The 20,314-nt window shown below is 36.0% G+C and overlaps 1 protein-coding gene across 1 annotated transcript; it reads left to right on the top strand.

Annotated features, from left to right (window-relative positions):
* The first annotated feature begins 1,669 nt into the window (after positions 1–1,669).
* Positions 1,670–16,411, top strand: LOC122597650 (protein SAR DEFICIENT 1). The gene is made up of 7 exons (XM_043770225.1): positions 1,670–1,880; positions 2,239–2,314; positions 2,448–2,988; positions 3,275–3,435; positions 3,677–3,871; positions 4,446–4,545; positions 16,117–16,411. The coding sequence occupies exons 1-7, from the start codon at positions 1,786–1,788 to the stop codon at positions 16,152–16,154; spliced, it is 1,206 nt and encodes a 401-aa protein (XP_043626160.1). The 5' UTR covers positions 1,670–1,785; the 3' UTR covers positions 16,155–16,411.
* Positions 16,412–20,314: the final 3,903 nt, after the last annotated feature.

Below are 20,314 nucleotides of genomic sequence, written 5' to 3'. Positions count from 1 at the left end.
CACGGAATGAATTAGCTCTTTTGTAGATCTAGTATGTATAATAATAAAAAAATAATAAGATAAAAGAGTGTACCTTTTTTGTAGTTATATGATTGGAATAGGGGAGAAAAGAACGTGGGGATAGTGCCAAAAGAAGAAAAAAATTAGAGAAAAGAGGAGGGAGATGGATCGGGTGTGGAGAGAGATGTTATGTGGGGTATTTTGTTGTTGAAACGACGTAGTTTTGTTGGTTCTATACCTATTGTTGGGTATCTATCAGCCATAAACTCCCTTTACTCTTATTATATATATATTTAAGTATTAATACGGTATTATATTGAAAGAAATTAAGTATTGACTGTACACAATAATCAAGTTATGCATGAACTATTCAATAAAGTTTAGAATTCTACCCATCTTTTATTGAAGTGATTGAATCTCATAATCACATATGCAGTAAACGGCGATGATGACAGATAGCTCGGGTGTTTTAGAGATTCCAAGAATAAGAACTCCTCAAAGCCGTAAACTCAGATACTTAATTCAATGACTACCTCAACCTAAATATTATTGTTTAGGTTTTTAGAACAACGTGTTGTAAAACTATAAAGAAGAAACAATAAAGAAGACAAGAGAAATAGAGACAATAGAGAAATCTATTATTATCATCACCAATACATATGTTTATATATCTACAAATGAAGAGTGTTCTCCAAGAAATAAATCTCTTAACACAATACAATTATCTCGTTACCATATATGAACATCCATCTAATATTTATTCATAATAATATCTTTAAATAACTTTCTAGTCAAATCACATTTACAGAGCTTTTTATGGTTAACCCTTTTTTATATTTTTTTTATTTTCCAGTTTAGTCATCTCATCAACTCAATCTCACCACTATCCAAACTGATTTCCAATAGACTCATCCCTCACGTTTTCTATTCTCATTCATTTCCTTATCACTTTATATTTTATTTATATACTTCCCCGTCCTACTAGAAGTGTCATGTTTTGAATTTTCAAAATATTACTTTTGCAACTTTGACCATAAATAATTTTCTTTATATTAAATAATATTTGATGAAAGTTATATGAATTGATTGTGTTTTATAAGTGTTTTCCAATGATATAATTTTCGTCAAGTTTTATTTAACACAAAAAAATATATTTAAAGTCAAAGTTTAAATATTAAGACTTTGAATGTTCAAAATAAAACGCTTGCAATAGGACGGAGAGAAGGAGAGAGTAATTATTGATATACATATATCTATACAAATATATAAGAAGGAAAAACAAAATATATGAGTCACAACATTTTCTCTCTATTCGTCTTTTCCGTTCGAAATTAAAAGCAAAGAATTTTCAACATTGACAAGGACGTGCTTATATGAAGAATTTAATTTTGTCATACAAACCGAAGGGAAAAAAAACCAAAAAGCCCATAAAGAGCCCTCTTAAGTCGAATTCGGGTCGGATGAGATTTTCATTAATTTCTATATATGGAGACTTGAGTAGTTCACTTTACTAATAAAAGCAAGTCAACGTCAAGAGAGAGTTTTACATGAGGTTCCTTGAATCTCCCAGTAATTGATATTCTATTACCAGCCTTCTTCCTAAATCATTCCACGAAACTTCCCCACTATATTATTCTACTTTACATAGACCAAGACTTCTTCATAATTCGTCTAGCTTCTTCTTAATTAATTACATATATCACTCCATATTAACATATTCTCTTCACTCAACACACATGTACCCAGGATTCTAAAATTCAGAAATTCGTCTTATAAATTAAGAAAATGACAGCCAAGAGGTTTGCTGATCACAAACCGGACCACAGCCAATATCCGGAGAATGAAAGACGTCGTCTGAGAGCTAGACCGTCTTTGGCTTCGTACGTGTTAGCATAATTAATTAATTATATTGTATCTCTTTTTCTATCTATGTTGTTTCTAAAACTCATCAAAATAACCGAATTCACTACTATAACTAAAATCGTTACACATCTAAGCTTAGACGTGTGACAACCATATACTCATTTTCCATGCACATGTATATATTGGGGGTGTTTGGTTGTTATCTGGAGTGATTATTTGATTATTAAATTTGTAAAACACGAATAATAAAAAAAACTGTTTGACTAAAATCGCAGTTTTGAAAACGTAAAATTCATTTCAAAAACGCAACCGCAAACACCCCTAAAGTATTGTTAATAATTCCGTAAAATGGAAATAACTTTTAATTTTGGACAGTGCAATAGGGGAAGCAGTAAAGATGAATTTTGTTCAGAATTTCTGTGCAGCTTTGGAGCCGATGCTACGAAGAGTGGTACGATTGATCATTTACCACTTTTTTGGAGATATATAATTGATCTTGTCATCTAATTATAGTTATCTTCTATAACAAGTTGAATCTTATTATGTTACATATATATGAATATGATGATTACCTATTACCTTAGGTAAATGAGGAGGTCCAGAGAGAATTAAGAAGAATAACACAATCTAACACTATGTCAAATTCGTTGCATATCAATGCACTCGAACCCTCGACGCTGCAACTTAAATTCAGAAAGAATCTTAGTCTACCAATTTATACAGGCACTAAAATACTCGATGAAGATGGAAACCCTCTTGAAATATATCTATTTGACGTACGTAAAAACCAAGAATCGACGATTTCTTGTGCTTTCAAGTTACAACTTGTTGTCATAGATGGGGATTTTCCTTGTATAGAAAGGAACACATGGACGAAGGATGAGTTTGAAAAGAATATTGTAAAGGAACGAAATGGCAAAAGGCCATTGCTTGCTGGGGATGTTATTGTTACCATGAGAGATGGTGTTGTTTCGGTAGGCGATATTGAAATCACTGATAACTCAAGCTGGATACGAAGCAGAAAGTTCCGGATTGCAGCCCGTGTTGTTCAAGGAGAAACTTCCGGATATGTAATACATGAGGCCGTGACTGAAGCCTTTACAGTTAAAGATCATCGTGGTGAATGTATGTCTCTTGATCTACATATATATTCTAATCACGAATAATACGTATACATGCACCCGTTCACATACACGTTGATCGTAAATATTTTAACTTCGTACTTTTTATATGGATTGTTTTACAAAGTATTTTCATTATGATATAATTTTCATCCGGTATCATATAACACAAAAAAAATATTTATGGTCAAAGTTGGAACAAAAAGACTCTAAAATTCAAACTAGCTATATACTCGTAGTTTACAAGAAGCAAGGTAATGTTCGATGTTGTATCTTTAAATTGTTTATAGTGTACAAGAAGCATCACCCACCAATGCTTGGAGATGATGTGTGGCGCTTAGAGAAGATCGGAAAAGATGGAGCATTCCATAAGAAGCTCGCTGCAAATGATATCAAAACCGTACAAGATTTCTTAAAGCATTTGGTTGTCAATGAAGCTAAACTTCGAAAGGTATTTGATTTCACATTTTAAACTATAGAGTTAGTTTAAGTCAGCATTAGTGTATCCGACTAATTATTAACGGTACTTGGGGGACTTAAAAAGACCCGAAGTTCAAATCCTGATGTGAGTATAGTGAATTTTTTTTGCTAGCGTATAGTATATTAATTTGGAATGTCGAATGTGCCATATTGATTAATTTAGAATTAACGTACTAGTTTCATGCAATGATGATCTAGCTTTATTTTAACAGATTTTAGGGCTTGGAATGTCCGATAAAATGTGGGAAGTTACAATAAAGCATGCAAGGAATTGTGTACTTGATTGCAAGCTCTATATATCACGCGGACATGACCATACCATCTTCTTGAACCAAATTTGTCAAGTGGTCAAAGCTGTAATCAATGGAGAAACATTCATTGGCAAAGAGCTTTTAAGCCTAAACAAGGTTTGTTAATAGTTAGCCTATCTCCATACAAACATATATATATATTTACACATTAAGGTTTCGGGTTCGATCCCTGGCACAAAAAATAATTTTTTTAAGGTACCCGTTTCCAATGAAGCCTAGACTCACATGTGAAGTTTAAATACGCGGATTCCATCATTCGGGGTGCCTAGATCATGTGGGGACTAGGATGAAGGTATTATACCGATATCATATGGCTCATATAGGGTGAGTCGATAGGTATCCAATTATGGTAATGGGGCTAGGGTTCCCTCCATTACTTTTTTTTATTCTATGTATATATACATACTTTTAATACTAATAACTCAAATATTTTAGTGTATTATGCATATGTCAACGCAAAATATATGTGCGAAGACTTTAGAATTAGCATAAAAAGAGTTGGACAAATTAAATTTAAAGATTTACACCTCAATTTATTTTTTTATTTTTTTTAAAGCTAAATAGCTAGAACTTCACAAAAGAAGCATGGATCAACTAGTCTCCAAGAAGTGTCGTAACAAACTAATTAATTAAGGATCTCGTATGTTTATATCATTATATGTGTGATCAGGTTATGCTCCAAAAATTTGTTCACGAGGCTTATCTAAATTGGAACTCTTTAGAAGTAATTGATGGTACTTTGATTGACACTGATCCTCTTCTAACGCAAGGTACGTATATAAAACAAATGTGAAATGTTACAATCCAGTACTAAAAATTCTATGCTAAAATAAAAACTAAATTAAAATAAAAACAAATAAGAATACTTAAAAACTACTAAAGTCCATAAAACTAACATATTGTATAATTATTTAGGTGTTTAACAACACATTGACATGTCAAAATCAAGGAAAAAATCATGTTTTTTTGTGCATCCATCTTGGTTACATATTCTTCAAAATGATGCATCCAACAAAAAACTTGATTTTTTCGATTTTGACGGCTCAATGTGTTAAACACTTAGATAATGATAATTAGTTCTAGACTATGTTAGTTTTATGTACTTTTAATGCATTAAAATGATGTTTTTAAGTGTTCTCATCGTTCTTATTTTAAAAGTGTTCTCACCAGAGTGTTACCCTAGTTTCCTATATATATATATATATACACACATGGAAATAGTGAATATATGGCTATCACACCCAAGCTTAGGTGTAGATAATGTACTGTAATGTATAAACTAATAATATAAGCAACGCATAAGATCAAGATCAAAGGAAAATGGTTGAATGTTAAGGAAATGTAAAAACAATGCGGCTGCCAAAATGGTTAATTAGGTTTAGGAAAATGGTAAAAGGCTTGACAAGAACACTAATCCTTGGGGCTTAAATACCCAAAGATCAACTTACAAAAAATATTCCCTCTAGTCTATAACATAATACAATTCATCACAAATATTAGTCCTAACATTCTCCCCTTTTTGTGTGAATTGTCGTCGGTATTCAAATCGACTAAGGGTTCTGATTCCTTGATCATTCGTCGCTTGTTTGAGTTTTAGAAATGGAAATTATTAGTGGTGACTTGGGCTATGAGAATGAAAATCTTCAGGTGATGGTGTTGGTATTGTGAAGATTGTATTTTAAGGTTTGGAAATTCTTTTGCTCCCCTTCAACTGCGTGTACATCTTTCAGAGCTTTTTATATAAACTTTTTATTTGCCTCCTCTCAAACGACGAATCTTCATTTGCTCCCCTTCAAATGATGAATCTTCTTTTGCTTCCTCTTAAATGATGAATTTTCTTTCTATCTTTGAAACTTCGATTTGATTAGTTTTTGCTCCCCCTTAAATGATGAATTTTCTTTCTATCTCTCCCCCGCATGATGAATATGAAACGTCATGTTCATTATGAATAGCAATAAGTTGATACAGATCAAACGGTTGATTATGAAGTAAAGTCTTGAGAAAACGATTTTAGCTTGGGTTATACACTAAAGCCACTTGACATCAACTTACTTTGAAACAACCTTTGGAACCCATTTAAGAACGGGTCCAATGGTATTAGACACTTTAGAAAAGCACTTGTAAGTTGTATCAATCTGATCCAAAGATGTTGCATTCCATTTTGACTTGAAACACAATGTTTCATTTTGAAATAGTTTTTGTGGAGTCAACGGTGCTTTAAAAGTAGGTGGAGGTGTTTGGACAAAATCATCTAACTTTTGCACGCTAGCATGAATGTCTCGTGGTGCAAGAGCAATTAACTCCGAGAAAGAGTATTTGAATGATTTTATTTGTGTGGAATTTGAAGAAACATCTTTTGGTTGTTTCCACACACGACTTGGCCTTGGGAAATAAAGATTTGGATGTTCCAGTGAAGACTTAGAAGAAGTCAAGGTTCCAAAAATCTTAGGTGAAGCACTAAACCACCCATATTGATCATGAAATTGAACTTTTCCATTTACATCGCGACTGAGTTGTAATGATTTGGAGGAAAAGTATGGGGTTTGAACTTTCTAAAGTGGATTAAAGGACTTTGATGAAGTAGGCAACTTTTGGTGAATTGCCAATAGAAGCCTTCCTTGATGTGGTATATGGTCTTGTTTTGTAGAAATGGTTGGGTGGGGATTTGTTGTCTTTAGTGGTTTGGGTAGCTCTAGGTGGTGTTTTGGATGATGTGAGCTTTTTAGATAGTTGAGTTGTCTTCATCGGGAATGGTGTGGCTGGCTTAAAACAAAGTGTTTTCGTCTTTGGTAAGTTTGAAATGTTCTTAGTTGTTGAGTAAGTTGTTTGCTTGGAAAATGAATCAGGTTTCTTTGTAATCGAGACACCTGTGCTCACATGCGCATTTGCAAAACAAGGTACTTGTTGGCTTTGAACACCAGCGGGGTGGGTATCTGAGTTTAAAGAGGAGCCCGAGATAACTGATTCAATTAAGTCATTGATTTCTTGATCTGGCCGGGACTTAGGTATATCCAGCTCAGTTGACTTGGTAAATGGCAAAACAATTACAGAGGCAGCAACGGTTGACACACATATTGGTTCACAGAGTGGTGAATCTAGATTGAGGGACGAGGATGGACTAACTTCGGTTGACTGGTTTGTAAGTTGAGTTTTCAAAGAGGAAGAATAGGCATTGTAGTTGCTCAATTATCTTCAAAAATCTTCTCTCTTTGCTGAAAAAAATGGTTTTCTTGTTTTGTAACTCATGAGTTAACTTGGAAACCGTGGAATGCAACTCATCATTTTCTTTTTGAATATTTTCAAAGTTTCCCAAAATGAGATCATTTGCCGACTTGAGCTCTTTGTATTCCAATTTGAGTTTCTCATTCTCAAGCTCAATTAAATGGAATATGTTAAAAGCATATTGTTTGGTTGAGTAAATTTTTGCAGTGTAAGGAGTGGTACGAGGTTGAATCGAGGTAGTTGAACAACATGAACACAACCATCTTTACGAAGTTTCTCTTGAGCCCAAGTAGGTTGTGTAAGCATGGATGAAACTAGCTCTCTTAAAATCAGATATTTGAAAAAATGTCTTATGGTGTATAGGTCGTCATCTTAGAATTAAAAGTTCTAATAGCTGCCCAATAAAATAAGCCAAATGACAGCCTAAAAAATATCCAAAATCCAGTCCAACTGATGATAAGTATTCAGCCCAACAACAAAATTCAGCCAAACAAACAAAAAAAAAATCAACCTAAATGACACTTAACCCAATCAACAAAAAATTTGATCACCTCGTGAAGCCTATTGCAACTTGAGCCAAAATGATACTTAAATATTTACCACAATTACAATTTCAAATTGAAGTCAAGTTGTCCTACATTCCCACGTGATTGAGAGTTTTTTTTTTGTAAGGATTATTGATACCGAAATCTTTAAAAAAATTGAAGGTAATAGATTGTAAGGATTTCGGATGTATGTGTCAAGGTGGGATGGGGTAGATGAGGTTTTCGGGTGTAATATTTGAATAATGAAGACAAAAGAAAGATTTAAGATATGGGGAAGATAAATGTTTTTCGGATACAATGACTAATAAGTTTCGGTGGTATTCTAATATTTTGGAGTTTTCAAATATAAAGGATAGAAAAAGGGCAATTTGGATATTTGGTATTTGTGGTTTTCGGATATAAAAGTCACAAACTAAGGTTTACAGATATAAGTGACCAATAAAGGTTCTCGGACATAAAAAAATAAAATAAAATAAGGGAGTTCGGATATCTAGTGACACAAAAAATTGGATATGGATATAAGAGAAAAAGTTTTCCTCACTTGAGCTTCCGGATATAGTACCGATAAAAGATTTCGGATGATGTGGGATAAATAAGGTTACAACTCACTCACACAACATTGCCAAAAAAATCTTTTCGGATATAAAGAAAATTATGAATTTCGGATATAATGAACATATAAGAAGTGATGGCGTATCCGTACTACGCTACGAAGGGCCTGCTAAACGAACAAATGTTACCCCGCAGGGTCGCGAAAGAACCTGCGCGTGAAAGGCACCTAGCTGGAAATAATACCCAAATAAAGAAGAGATCACCTAAATCTCTCCTTCCCTAGAATACGGACGATCGGTTCCAACTTATTTAGGAAATTAAATCTATTCCTAAAAATGGGGAAAACCTATCTACAAAGGAGTTCTCCCACCTTACGAACTTCTGGTCCTATAAAAAGGGTATTCGACGAGATAAGAACATAACACACTCCGACTTTGATTAGCGTAAAGAGGCTTACACTCTACCTATAGGGAATCGCTAGTAATCAGAGTCAAAAACCTCCCCCATTCATCCTTAGCGTAATCCGGTGCAAAAACATTGGCGCCATCCGTGGGACCCTATATCTTTGTCCTACCAAAAAACAAAAACACCATACAACCCTTCCTTTCTTGTACCGAATCAAGGCTAGGAAAATGGCCGATGTACCGCCAGGTTTTGAATCGCGAACCCAGCAATCGGCTGGAAACGAACCAGTCACGAATACCCCACCCACTTCTAGCCCAGCAATTGTAACACCTGTTGGCGATAATCGACAAATAGGCTCCCTCGTTGAAGGCGGCGTAGAGCGTACTACTCAAACATCTGAAGGCCACGGTAGGTTTTCACGGGGATCCCCGACAAGAAACCCGATGCTGTTTGACCCGATTATATCATCAGAAATTACGGTCATATCCGGCAAACTATTAGCCATCTTAGGAGAACTGGGGCGCTGGGCAGCACTAGCAGGGTGCTAGATTTTGATGGCGAGACAAATGACGATTATGATGCAGAAACCCCACCAAGAGAACTTCGGAGATATCCCAGAGATTCAAGACCTCGAATCGGAGTCGGGTACGGCTTTGACCTGGGTAGCAGAGCCCTCACACGCCAAGATCCTCAAAGCCACTCAGGAGGAGGGAGACCCGAGGGTCCGGAACCCAGAGACCTGCCCCCGGAAGGGAGGATTCAGGACGACTCCCGCACTAGGGGTACAGGGACAGAGGGTCAGCAATCCGAAGTACCTAGGGGACAGTCCGTTCCAGACCGAAACCCACAGAGCACTAGGGGAAATCCCAGAGGTGAAAACGATGGTCCATCGCGAAGCGCGCCTCAAGTTCATAACGCCCCATCAGGAATAAACACAAGAACTTCGGGTCAAACTTACCAAGTACCCCCGGGCTACACTCATCAGGGATCTCAGGGGCTAACTATCACAGGACCTTTGGATCGACGTATCAAAGCTTATATAACCAAGGATACTCGGGGCAGAGTTATGGAAACACGAGCGGCCCACAATATCATTCCCAGCCGTATGGTAACCAGGCGGTGGGGCCCTTACATCAGTATTTTGCACCCCAATTTGCAACACAAACCTTTGGGACAACACCAATTCCAAGGCCGTACAGGCCTCAGAATTGGGGGGCTACAACGTACCAAAATCCTCTCGAACTCAGCATGGTTGGAGGAAGCGTCGAAAACTCACCCTTCATCGCCTGAATACAAAGCTACCCCCTCCCAACCGACTTAAAATATCCTTCCCACCTTGGGACCTATAAAGGAAAGAGCGACCCGGATGACTTCCTGGAAGCATTCGAGGGTGTGGCAGAGATGAAAGCATGGAACGTACCTATTGCATGCCGAATGTTTAGGTACGCCCTTGAAGGAGATGCCAGAGAATGGTTGAAGAGCGTAACGAAAGGGTCTATTGTGAGCTTCGACGACCTCAAAGAAAAATTCAGGGCCCGGTTCAGTCAACAGAAGAAACACAAGAAAATCTATGTGGCAGCCCACAGGATAAGACAAAGAGAGACGGAAAGCTGCAGGTCATTCATTGACAGGTTTACCACAGAGATAGAGGATATAGTAGACCTTGCTAAGTCCCAGACGATATCAGGACTAATTCACGGCCTTCGGCACAAACCACTAGTAGAATTACTATATAGGGACCTCCCGAACACTTATGAGCAAGTTCAAAAAAGAACACATGTATTCTTGGATGCGAGGGAAATAGCTTCTAAAGGGAACAACAGTCCCCCACATGACAAAGACGCTTCAGCAAAGAAAGGGAAATGGGGAAATGACAGAGAAAGACCTAAATATAGCCCATACCAGAAAGAAGATAGGGGACTTCACAAGACTATTTTGCCAGAACTGAACAAGACCCAAAGAAATCCTGCTCACCTAAAGCTTAGCAAAGAATTTTCCACACACCCGATTGAACCCAAGGAGCAGAAGAGACACTTCCAAATACTGCGAGTTTCATCAGGACTACGGTCACGATACCAACACCTGCTGGCAGTTAAAGAAAGCCATTGAAGAAGCTATTAGCGAAGGAAAGCTGGCTCACCTGGTTAAAAGTGTGAGGCAACAAAACCCCAAGAAGGAGGACGAACAAGGAGAAAAGAAAAAAGGCCAGAAAAAACCATCTATGCTATTTAAAGAAAAACTGTGGAATAGCGCCCGCTCCCAAGATGTATCGTGGCGATGTAAGCAACATTCCTTTCCTTCGACATACAAGGTTTTCCGTGATCCACTTGTAATCACTGCCCTTTTGGAAATATCAAAAGTCAAGGAGATAATGGTAGATACAGGGAGTGAATGTAATGTGCTGTACGAAGAAGCATTTTGGAAGTTACACCCTGTGTCACGAATGAACCTCAAAAAGACAGACGCTTCGGTACAAGGGTACTCCGGAGAAACAGGTGTACCCATGGGAAAGCTATCGGTCAAGATGACCATCAGAGAAGGAAGGTGGAAACGAACTGAGAAAATTAGTTTCCTAGTGGTCAATGGAACTTCCCCATTCCAGGCGATCCTAGGCAGGCCTGGGATATAAAAGTTTGAAATGATCCCATCCGTCATTCACGGCATGATCAAGTACCAATCGGACAGAGGCATCGGAATCTTGGTGACAAAGAACAAGAAGCTATCTGAAGAAGGCCAGGATGGGCCACATTACCTGACATGGAGCGAAGGACCTTACCTGGGCCGCATGGACGGATACTAGAACACCCACCAAAGGCAAGGCAATTTTAGTAAGGGAAAATCTTTTTAATCACTTTTTTTTAAGAAAAAAGCCTAGAGGGTATGGTATGTAACCTCAAATGTGTTATTCAATAAAGGCTTATATTCCTTTTATTTGTATATCTCTCCTCGTATTTAAATGGAAGTGCATAAACTTGCGCATAAATTTAAAGACATACAAGGATAGAGATACGACATTAAACTCATATATGATAAAAAAAATGGGACGCCCATATATGCATAAAAAATCTCCGGAGAAACTTGCAAACATCCGCCACAACGGATGTTGACATATAAAGCATGCTAAGACGGTTCTCAAACGCACGTAGCATAAAGTACCTTGCTAAGCATAGGTGGTTCCCAAACCATTTATAGCAATATATAATTTGCTTACCGATAAAAAAGGGGTATGGTCTTTAGACCATGTAAAAATAGGAATGGTCCTCAAACCATATAAGAAAATTTTTCTTTCATGAAAAATCGTAAAAAAAAGAAAAAAAAATGGTTCTCAAACCACATAAAATAAGGATGATGTATCTAACCACACAACGGTTTGTAGACAGTGCAACACAAACACAATCTGCTGCAGGCAAGTACCAAAACGACTGAAGATATAAGTCATAGCCATCCTATGTTATATTCATAAATGCAGCATTATAGGCGCTACACAAAATATTCATAAAACACAGTCATATAAGACTGTAGAAAAACGATAATTGTTTCAAAGTCACAGGCATCATAAGTTAAAAAGAAATTATCTGGGTTGGCACACACGCCAAATACCAAGGCACGCAGGCCTGATCACTGGGGTCCTTCATTGTCTTCTGGTTGAATCACATCAAGGACAATTTTAAGCAAGTCTTCAACAGCAGCATGAGGGTCTGCAACAACCTTCTCCAAGAATGGAAATCAGCTTCCTTCCATTTGTGATCAGCCACCTCCAGCTCATGAGAGGCATTAGGAACAAAGTCACCGCTGCAGGTCAGGTCACACTTCCCTTCGGCCGAAAACTCCTCCAGCACGGTGGACCTCTCGTCCGCTCTCTCAGCGGAGGTCAAATCACCTAGAAGCTGCCCAACCTCATCACTATAGAGCAAAGACTTGCTCACATATGGGATCACCTCGGTCACTACTCTTGCTCTGTCAACCTTCAGCAACTCAACCTGATTGCGCAACAAACTGCCATTTTCCTTTTCCTGATCAAATTCTTTTTGGAGTTTGCCAAAGATTCTTCTTGAACAACGACATCTGCCTTCAACATGTTCAGCTGCTGTTTCAAACTCTGAACCAAAATCGGATGCTCAACGGTGGTTACAAATCTGGCTTCCCTGGCTTTCAATCCTCAACCGTGGCGGTCAGCGAATGCACCTCCAAACTTTTAGACCTCAGATCAATAGCCATTCTGGTCAAACGCCTAGCAGCAACAGCATCAAGATAAGCATGGAAACTGGCGATCCTTCTTGAAAACCTTCAGAAGGTCTCGTTGTCCATGTTGTCAATCTTCTTAACATCCTCAGCATTCATGTTATCACCGTTCAACCAATTGAGAATTTCTTGATCATGCAAAGCTGCAACAAGGGAAAAAACCAAACGAGTATTTTAGGAAAATACAAGCATGTCAAGGGAATGAAGCCAATACATAAACACATAGCTATGGACAGAACAAAACAACGACTGAGGAAGGATATCAAAAAAGCAGATACCGGTCTTCGGGGAAGAGGCTTACGGAACTCAGCATCCTTCGATTCATCACCTATTTTCTTCTTTCAACCGACCGGAAACAGATTGAGGGACACTTGTACTCGGGCTGCTTTCTTCTCTTCTTATCGGTAGCAGATACTTCAAGAAATTCAACATCAGAATAATCCACATTAAGGATAAATGGATTCGCAGCACTTTGCACTTCAGGATTATCATTATGGATGCCAGAGGATCCTGCATTTTGGGAAGGCGCATCAGCAGTACCACTCCCTGTCCTTCAATACGAGGCACAACAGTAACCTCCTTCACTCCTTCCTCACAAATTTCCTAAAGTCATGTCTGCAAAACAGATATCAAAAAACCAAAGCTTAACATAAAAGAGGCGAAAAGAATGATGTGACACTTACCATTAATATCCACACCACCAGGCAGAGATGGTATCGGTTTGGCTTTATACAAAATAACATCAGGATATGCTACAACTGTTATTGGATTCAAACGGATTTCTCAACACAATACATCAACGGCATAATCTGGGAAAGGGTTGTCATACTTGGCATGGACACACAACAACTTCTTATCGGTGATAGACTCATATTCTTTAGGGATTAATGATGACCTCATGAAGACAAATTGACTTTTCCAGTCACGGATATCCAACCCACCCCTCTTAAAACAATCCGCTTTAGAACGATTGCCCACTGTAGCCCAGTCACCAGAAGGGAAAGTTTGGACAAAGTACCTAAACAAATCTAACGACGGCTCCCCTACATATGCCCTACACATTACCTCAAAGGCAACAATCCTAGACAACCCTAAAGGAGTGATGGTAGAAATGTGGATTTCAAAAAAGTCAAACACTTCAAGCATAAAAGTAGAAAAAGGGTACCTAACATTGCCCTCAGATACGGATTGCAAATAAAAACCCACATACCATCAGGAGGGTCAAAACGGTGTCACCATCCGATGGTATTTTAAACAACGATATTTTACCAGAAAAAAACTTATCGACAAAAGCAGTTAGCTTTGATCGGATAACAGTGGACTCGGTAACTTTTATACCTTCTTTCGACATCAGAACAGAGAATTGATGAACAAAAATAAGATTTAAAGGGAAGGAATGACGTACCTACTGTGATGACTGGAGATGACAAGGTCGGAAGAAACCCTAGACAAAAAGGGATTTTGTTTTGAAAAATAAAAGAAAGAAGTGGAAAGTCGAAAATAATATCTAAATAAAGATAAACATCGGCTTTATATGAGAGGTTGCATGCTAATCAGGGTCGTCGAAATCGTGCCTTGAGATACGCGCCGAACTACCACTTTTAAAACTCTGATTAAACCTTTCAAATCAAATATTAATTAGGATTCAGGGACATTACAGTATAGCCCCTAGTAGACACCAAATTTCGAAATAGTCCAAGGGAATGACCATTTGGCAAAAATCATCCCCTTGGACTGGGGGGCTTGATGGCGTATCCATACTACGCTACGAAGGGCCTGCCAAACGAACAAATAAAGAAGAGAAATAATACCCATTTGGCAGGGTCGCGAAAGAACCTGTGCGTGAAGGGCACCTAGCTGGAAATAATACCCAAATAAAGAAGAGATCACCTAAATCTCTCCTTCCCTAGAATACGGACGATCGGTTCCAACTTATTTTGGAAGTTAAATCTATTCCTAAAAATGGGGAAAACCTATCTACAAAGGAGTTCTCCCACCTTACGAACTTCTGGTCCTATAAAAAGGGGATTCGACGAGATAAGAACATAACACACTCCGACTTTGATTAGCGTAAAGAGGCTTACACTCTACCTATAGGGAATCGCTAGTAATCAGAGTCAAAAACCTCCCCCATTCATCCTTAGCGTGATCCGGTGCACAAACAAGAAGTTTCCTGATACATGGCAAATAAACATTTCAAGTAAAGGCCAAAAAGAGTTTTCGGATATAACATGTTTTGGTATTACAAAATGGTTTTTGGATAAGTGCAAACCAAAGATAAATTGACTTGTGATGATACATGGGATTTCGGATATATGATTGGTTTTCTGATATATATATATATATATACATATATATATATGGGTAGCCGCACACAACAAAACCAACCGACCAACCAAATGAGACACAAAGATTGAACAATAAAAATTCCAAGAAAGTGGGACGGTGGTGGTGGAATAATAACACTAGACAATTGTTTGAAACAAGAAATAATTGTTTTCTTATATTGCTCTAACTTCTTGAAGACCAACAACTCGATCAGCCCAAGATCAATTGTTAAACACCTTTTGTGATTAACATTTCTTGCAGCTCTGATACCAAATGTAATGTATAAACTAATAATATAAGTAACACATAAGATCAAGATCAAAGGGAAATGGTTGAATGTTAAGGAAATGTAAAAACAATGCGGTTGCCAAAATGGTTAATTAGGTTTAGGAAAATGGTAAAACGCTTGACAAGAACACTAATCCTTGGGGCTTAAATACCCAAAGATCAACTTACCCAATTATTTATATATATATATATATATACATATATGTATAGTGAAAGGTTATTTTGAAAACCTTTTTTTTGCGAGAACCTTTGAGAACTTTTCAAATCAAGCCCAACCGATGATTATTTTTTATATGAAAACTGTTTTTTGATTGTTTTCTGAATAACTTATGTGTAATTTTAAAGTTTATAATTGTGTGGAGGCATAGATTATCATCCGTTATACAATTATATCAAGATTTGGATTCTTGATCATATGTGCACGAATATTGCTATGATTACATGTGATCATAGCAATATACGTGCACATGTGATCAAGAATCCAAATCTCCACATATATGTATAACGGATGATAATCAATGCCTCTACACAATTATAAACTTTAAAATTACACATAAGTTATTCAGAAAACAATCAAAAAACAATTTTCATATAAAGAACAATCATCGGTTAGGCTTGATTTGAAAAGTTCTCAAAGGTTCTCGCAAAAAAAGGGTTCTCAAAATAACTTTACCCTATATATTATATATATATATATATATATTTCTATATAATTGTTACTATCTAATTAAATTTTTGATAACACATAAACTATAATAGGTGTTAATTATGGTGGATCGTCACCAATACCCCAGTAAAAACGGGTCGACCACAAAGATGCATCACGACAAGGTTTTCAGATAGATCATAAGAGCAAGCTGGTAGCATTCATGCCATTTGAGGCTTACAACTTCACGAAGAGCTAATCGATCTGAAGGGAAAATGTACTAAAGAAACTTAATTACAACCTCAACAACAGATGATGCATTCAGTTTCAAGAAACATACAATTGCTTAAACTTAATATATATTTGTATATAGTTATATACTAATATAGCCGCCTCATTAAGAGTCAATGACATATATATATATATAGTTAATTTCAAAAATTGTCCTTGTGGTTTTATCAAAAAATCACGTTTCATCCTTTAAACTTCAAAATGACATTGATGGTCCTTTATACGTGGATAATGGTCACGTTTCGTCCTTTAGTCGACCATATAAAGAACGAAACGTGACCATCATCCGTTAGATTAAAGGACGAATGTGACCATCATCCGTTAGATTAAAGGACGAAACGTGACCATTATCCGCGTATAAAGGACTACCAGTGTCAATTTGAAGTTTAAAGGATGAAACGTGATTTTTTAGTAAAACCACAAAGACGATTTGTGAAATTAACTCTCTCTATATATATATATATATGATGCTAGCTACCACATTTACATTATAATTATATGCATGGTTACGCTGTGGTTTCGATCATGTATCAGAAACGTAAAACTGATATTATCTTGAAGTAGAGGTAGTACCAGAATAAAATTCCAAAGTAGCAAAATTAAAAAATCCGTGAAACATAAATATAAAAGGTCAATATATAAGAACGATTAAATTATTGTTATTCAATAAGAACGGTGAGAACACTCCGGTGAGAACACTCTTAAAATAAGAACGGTGAGAACACCTTAAAAACATCATTTTGATGCGTTAAAAGTCCATAAAACTAACATAGTGCATAACTAATTATCATTATTTAAGTGATTAACAACACATTCATCCGTCAAAATCCAAATAATCATGTTTTTTGTTTTGTGCATCCATCTTGGATGATACATATTCATCAAAATGATGCATCCAACAAAAAACGTAATTTTTTCGATTTTGATGAATCAATGTGTTGTTAAACACTTAAATAATGATAATTAGTACTCCACTATATCAGTTTTATGAACTTTTAATGCATCAAAATGATGATTTTAAGGTGTTCTCACCGTTCTTATTTTAAAACTGTTTTTATTTGATTGTCCCCTTATATATATATATATATAACTAACACAGTGCATAACTAATTATCTTTATTTAAGTGTTTAACAACAATTTGATTCATCAAAATAAAAAAAACCACGTTTTTTGTTGGATGCATCATTTTGATGATTAAAACAAAAAGCATGATTATTTCGATTTTGACGGATGAATATGTTGTTAAACACTTAAATAAAGATAATTAGTTCTGCACTATGTTAGTTTTATGGACTTTTAATGCATCAAAATGATGTTTTTAAGGTGTTCTCACCGTTCTTATTTTAAAACTGTTCTCACTGGATTGTTACCCTATATATATATATATATATATATATAAAGATCTCAACCTTACAAGAAAATTGGCCTTTGACCACGACAGATTTTGTCCAAAGGCCCAAAATGCCGTCCCCAAAGTTTGTGGCGACCATATATTGTGGGGCCATGCTCAAATAAGAAAAATGAATTAAAAAAGGAAATTATGTTAGTGATGTAAATGTCGGCACTAAATGTAAGTTTGAACTTTAAAGTCAAAAAGTGCTTTTAGGAAACGTCCTAAAGAAACTTACATTTTCAACAACCGAAGAAACTTTGTGTCCGAAAAATGATGGAGCGGGAGTCCGGGACATGCGTGATGCTGGACAAAAGTTGATTAAGATCTTGTGTAATTTCGAGCAAACATATCTTCCAGGCAATTGTTTGACATTATTCATTTGTTTTGCATCTACCTTAAGAGGGGCTATACAAGATGGTCTTATTTTAATTAAGTATTTGAAAGATAACATGGAGCTAAAATATTATGTCATAAACTGCTGGATACTCATAATGTCAAAAACAAATCAAAGCTAGTCAGTATATATTAGTGGGTCAAAAACGATTAAATTATTGTAATTGGGTCAAGTTAATAGTGGGCTATTAGAGTTTGGGCCAGAGGCCACAACCATGTAAATAGAAAATAAAGCCTACGTCTTTTAGTTTTAGATGGAAACTTTACCACCAGTTAAATGTAGTACAGTTATACTGAGTCAAGGTGTGAACCAGTGGCTCGGCCCTAGTTTTCTCGCAGTCAAGATCCAGAGAAAACGGTCTCTTAATTAGAAGATTTCAACATCTAATAATAAACTGAAACATGATTGACATATTTTTAAAACGATACATGTCGTAATCCTTGATTGGCACGTGTCCTTTTAGTTTATTTATTTTGTTAATAGTTTTTTAGTTGTATATAAATTCAATTTCGTTAATAGACTTACAATTAAATTCTAACTTTTAGCTTATTAATACAAAAGACATTATAACTTACTTGGATTAATCGTTTTCTCATTAATAAATTGTCTTTTTTTTTCTTTGTTACATAAAGACTTCAAAAATTTTACGATCTGAAATCACAAGGCTATTTGTCATCATCTACAATGCTTACAAGTTTCGATTTTGATGTGATTCCAATTATTTAAGGTAAACCTAAAACTTTAATTAAATATATATAACATATATTATATTTATGATTACTATTTATTACAATTTAACTTCGATCATCGATTTACTCTAACCACAATTTATTTCATACACACGATGCATGTACGAGGCATATTCGAATTTCTTTATGATACAATATATATAGCTATCGTAAATCGTACGAGTATTAAGACTAGTTTATATATATGTCCCGTATGTACTCGCATACTATTGGTATTATTTAACGGCTTTCTAGCTGTCAGTAATAATGCATTTTTCTGCTTTGGGAAAAAAATTATACCGGTTCAACAACAAACCGACATAACCACCTGAAGGTTGGCACCGATTCAACAAGTATATATTGTGTCATTGTTGTTGAGAAATGAGTGTCGGCTCTCAATCTTAGCTTTGATATTAGTTGGAAGAAAACGTATTCGTGTCTTAATCAAGGGACTATATCTGGACAATGAATAAAGAAGAAAGAGAAGGACTATTTGTGTGGATATTCAAAATGACTAAGGATTGAAGAAAGAAGATTGGTGGCCTATATAATACCTTCTCCTGCATCTTATATTAGGACTTTTTTTCAAACCCTTAACAAAAACTATAACTATGTAGCCGTTTTTTAGTGTCCTTCTCTATTTCAAAAAAGATTGATCAGATCATGTGTTTCTTGTATTTATTTATTTTTGGGTTCATGCCACTTTTAAGTATTGAATCAAGTATTGTTTAAACTCTTTTATTATCAATCTTAATCTAGCTAATTGTTTAGTTGATTGTCTGGTATAAACTATATCTCCTTTTATTATCTATTATCTATATGTATTTCTCATATTTTATAATAACTGTTGTATGTATACAACCAACATTCTCCATTTAATATATTTATTGTGTTTTATTAGGGAAAAACGAATATGCTACTAGAAGCATCTAGCATGTATGCTTCTTCATTCCCCTCACAATCTTCCGCTCCTGAAAATCACATGTGTAAATACAAAATCATCCCCTCTCACAAAATCATGCTAGAAGCATGCTTGTAGCAGCATACTTGTTATCCCCGTTTTATTATTATTATTCCCTCAAATCCCTCTTTATCAAATTGTTATTAGTCTTTGATGAAATTATCCTAGAAACCATTTGGAACCCAAAATCATTCCATCCCCGACTAACAGAAATAAAATAAGGACCGGGGTTCTGTAGCAAAGGGGAATGTTATTGAAAAAGCGTTAACTTTTTGTTCAATGTATCTTCTGATGTAGCGATGAAATACAGTTGCCCGAAAAAAAACGAGGACACTCCAAATCCAGCGTGTGAGTTGTATGTGTTCCAATCAATGTATATTGAGCACTGTTTAAATCTATCAAAATAGGCAGTCAAGAAGAAGATCCCAGAAACATTACCCAATTTTCAGTCTTAATAACAAAGTTTTTACACTAATTAAGTAGAATATAAGTTACTACAAATCACCACTAAATTTGGCTGATAAAAGAATCATAACAAAAGAA

This window comes from Erigeron canadensis, chromosome 1, assembly GCF_010389155.1.
Source record: "Erigeron canadensis isolate Cc75 chromosome 1, C_canadensis_v1, whole genome shotgun sequence".
NCBI lineage: Eukaryota > Viridiplantae > Streptophyta > Magnoliopsida > Asterales > Asteraceae > Erigeron > Erigeron canadensis.
Note: the sequence above shows the minus strand (reverse complement) of the source record. Positions and strands in the feature narration are given on the sequence as shown.

Coding starts and splice junctions, on each gene's coding strand:
- LOC122597650 (XM_043770225.1), top strand. CDS start 1,786: ATGACAGCCAAGAGGTTTGCTGATCACAAACCGGACCACAGCCAATAT. Junction 2,315..2,447: donor AGCCGATGCTACGAAGAGTG/GTACGATTGATC, acceptor CTATTACCTTAG/GTAAATGAGGAGGTCCAGAG. Junction 3,436..3,676: donor ATGAAGCTAAACTTCGAAAG/GTATTTGATTTC, acceptor TTATTTTAACAG/ATTTTAGGGCTTGGAATGTC.